Raw genomic sequence first — 3000 nt, forward strand, 5'->3', positions numbered from 1 at the left:
CATTTCAGACGGAAGTCCGACAAACGAGCGCCACACAAAGCCGCCCAAACAACAACATCAGAATTCGTTGTGTGATCACCACGCCCACACGTCCAGGTCAGTGTTCTGATGACAAGCTCGTCTTCATCGAGTACATCGTCGAGGCAGACGAGCTGTGAGCCGCGATTGTCGTGGATTTCGATGCTTGCGTCGCTGTTGAGCGCGAATCGCGATCGTAGAAGTGAGAGGAAGTCGTCCCACGTTGATGAGGAGGGCACGACGACGCGGATGCGGCGGGTGTCGTTCTCTTTGACAACGCGCACGATGAACGAGGAGCGTTGCGAAGCCATTCAACGAGACGCGACGAGGTTAGTCGGTAGCGCGAGTGTTTCTTGAGTAAACTCAGCAGGTATGTAAACGAGTAGACTAAGGTGAGGTTTTGTGTTGTGATTGAAATGGTCTGTAGCATCCGCAATTAATTGATTTAATTCATTAGATGTGTGGATTGAATTATAGACTCACGTGGACAGTGTCATAACATCATTTGGTGTGAGGCCTGAGTTGGTGTAAAATCTAGTTGTAGTTGATGATTTAGTTGGACGACAGACAGACAGACAGACAGACAGACAGACAGACAGATTCATTTATTATCATCAAAACTCTACGTATGTACAGGAAACTTTCAAATATCTACCAGTCCTTCATAACTAAGCAAATTATAACACATTAATGGACTTGGCCTACAACATTGCAGTCAAACATTATGCCACTGTCGTTTGTACTGCATGAAAATCTCGACAGCTTCCTCGAAATCACTCTGGCGTTGCATCTCTGAAGAATGATGGAAAATTGCTTTCTCCAGAATGCCTTAAAACGTTGAGCGCTGTTAAAAGGATGTGCATGAGTGGTATTGTAGCTTTGCCTAGATATATGAGACAAAAACTTGTGTGCGTGCGAGCCCCACAAACCAAAATGTTCAAAGACTAGTGGAACACACTTGGATGATAAACCACCATGCAGGACCTCTCCTGAGTATTTCTTTAGTTTCTTCTCCTCTCTTACTTTTGCAGCATACCCTTCTTCTCTGTGTGCGTGGTTGAGAGCATCCTTACTCCATGGGTGTGCTAATGAAACATCCACGTCAAGATTCTGTCCTGTTTCAGAATCAAAGAGTGTCATATCAGGACGGTTTTCGCTACTAACAAAACGATGCCGGGGTTCGGTTTGATGGGGAATGTGCAAATCACTCAAACATTCACTACAGACAGACAGACAGACTGTATTTAACTGTAGTACTAGTGTGTTGTGTATTAGTCTGTCCACACTAGACCAGCTGCAGAATGGATCGCGAGTGTAAACGGCCTTTAATTAAGAGTTGCTTAGTTTGATTTAGCATGTACTAGTTCTGATTTATAAAAATATATTTCTTTGACAGACAAACAGACAGACAGACAGACAGATATCTGTAGTCTCTAGGTGATTCTGTATAATTTGACTTGTAGTTACATATTGTATGTTGCTAGATTCATGTTTCAAATATATGTATTGGACAGACAGACAGACAGACAAACAGACAGATAATCTATTCTCATACAGATTCTACTTGTACATATGCTAGGATTTTTTAGATACAAATCAGTCCTTGCAAACAACAAAGTCATTAACTAATGGACTTGGCCTTGAATATCAAAATCAAATAATCTATCTAAATCACCATGATTAGGTGATAGTTTTGAAAGTTTTCTAAGGATAACTTTGGCATTGCATCTTTGCAGAATTGTAGAAAATCTTTTTCTCCAATACGACATGAACATGGAAGCATTAAAATTGGCTTCTGGATTTGCTGACTGTTGTGACAAATACTGCAAAAATACTTTGCCTTTGTGCCCCACCTCCTAAAATGTTCTATCACAAGAGGAAGACATCTTGATACATATCCTCCTGGAACAAGCTCTTCTGAATATTTTTCATTTTCTTTTCTTCTCTTGTCATGGCAGCATGACCATTTTCCTTGCTAGCCCTCCTAATAATGTCCTGATTCCATGGATGAGCCAGGGACACATCAAGATCCAAATTCTGTCCAGTATTTGGATCAAACATTGTAATGTCTGGACGGTCTTCAGTATTGATGTATTGATGTCTTGGTTCTGTTTGATGGGGAAGGTGAAGGTCAGACAGGCACTCACTCCACCCATTTAAGACCGAATTGTGACCATACAGGTCCACCCATATTTACAGGTTAAAAGATGGTATCCGTATTCATCCAAATCATGACCACAATCACACTTTTTAATCTAATTGGTGAAAGATAGAGCCACTTCCACCTCAGGTAAGATGCTAAAGAAAATTCGTTTGTTTAAAGCGTGCTTAGGAGAAGTGGGAATGACATCCAGCCATGCACCAGCCCCTCATCCTTGCAGAGATCTCAACGTGCTGCATCTTTATCAGACTGTGCTTGTATAATAATATACAAGCACAGACAGACAAACAGACAGACAGTCAAATGCTAGAGTGATTGACAGAAAAATAAGAAGATTGTTTCAAGAGACAGCCACATAAACATAAATAGTTGTAGGTGTAGAACCAAGCCCTATTGGCTCGGGCATAGTATTTAGTTGCTTTGCTTAGATGGTGTATAATAGTTCAATGTTTGAAAATATATGTATTGACAGACAGACAGACAGACAGACAGACAGACAGATTTTATTCTCTCCCAAACTGTAAATGTAACAGACAGACAGACAAACAAACAGACAACACTCATAAATACGTAGATTCTTGAGTAGTCGGTTGCACCAGCGTACACGTGCAATGCAGACTATTTCCAATCTAAAGATATCTATTATAATTTTTTATTATTGTTGTTGTTATTGTTGTAGTTGTCGGTCAACATAGATTGACAGCGAGGTTGCCTCACTGAACAGCTAGATACCATTCAGGTCTTATTATTAAGGTCTTGCTCAACAAGATCAGTCTGGTTCATGTAAGGCCTCTTGTAAACACCGGAAGTAAATAAACCCT

General features: G+C 40.7%; 1 protein-coding gene across 1 annotated transcript in view; it reads right to left on the reverse strand.

Annotated features, from left to right (window-relative positions):
* LOC134197555 (uncharacterized) overlaps positions 1-331 on the reverse strand; it is a 4199-nt gene extending 3868 nt beyond the window's left edge. The window contains exon 1 of the mRNA XM_062666900.1: positions 1-331. This exon is cut by the window's left edge and continues 388 nt beyond it. Within this exon, the coding sequence (XP_062522884.1) occupies positions 1-329 (329 nt within the window). The 5' untranslated portion in view covers positions 330-331.
* Positions 332-3000: the final 2669 nt, after the last annotated feature.

Source organism: Corticium candelabrum, chromosome 22, assembly GCF_963422355.1.
Source record: "Corticium candelabrum chromosome 22, ooCorCand1.1, whole genome shotgun sequence".
NCBI classification, from domain to species: Eukaryota; Metazoa; Porifera; class Homoscleromorpha; order Homosclerophorida; family Plakinidae; genus Corticium; species Corticium candelabrum.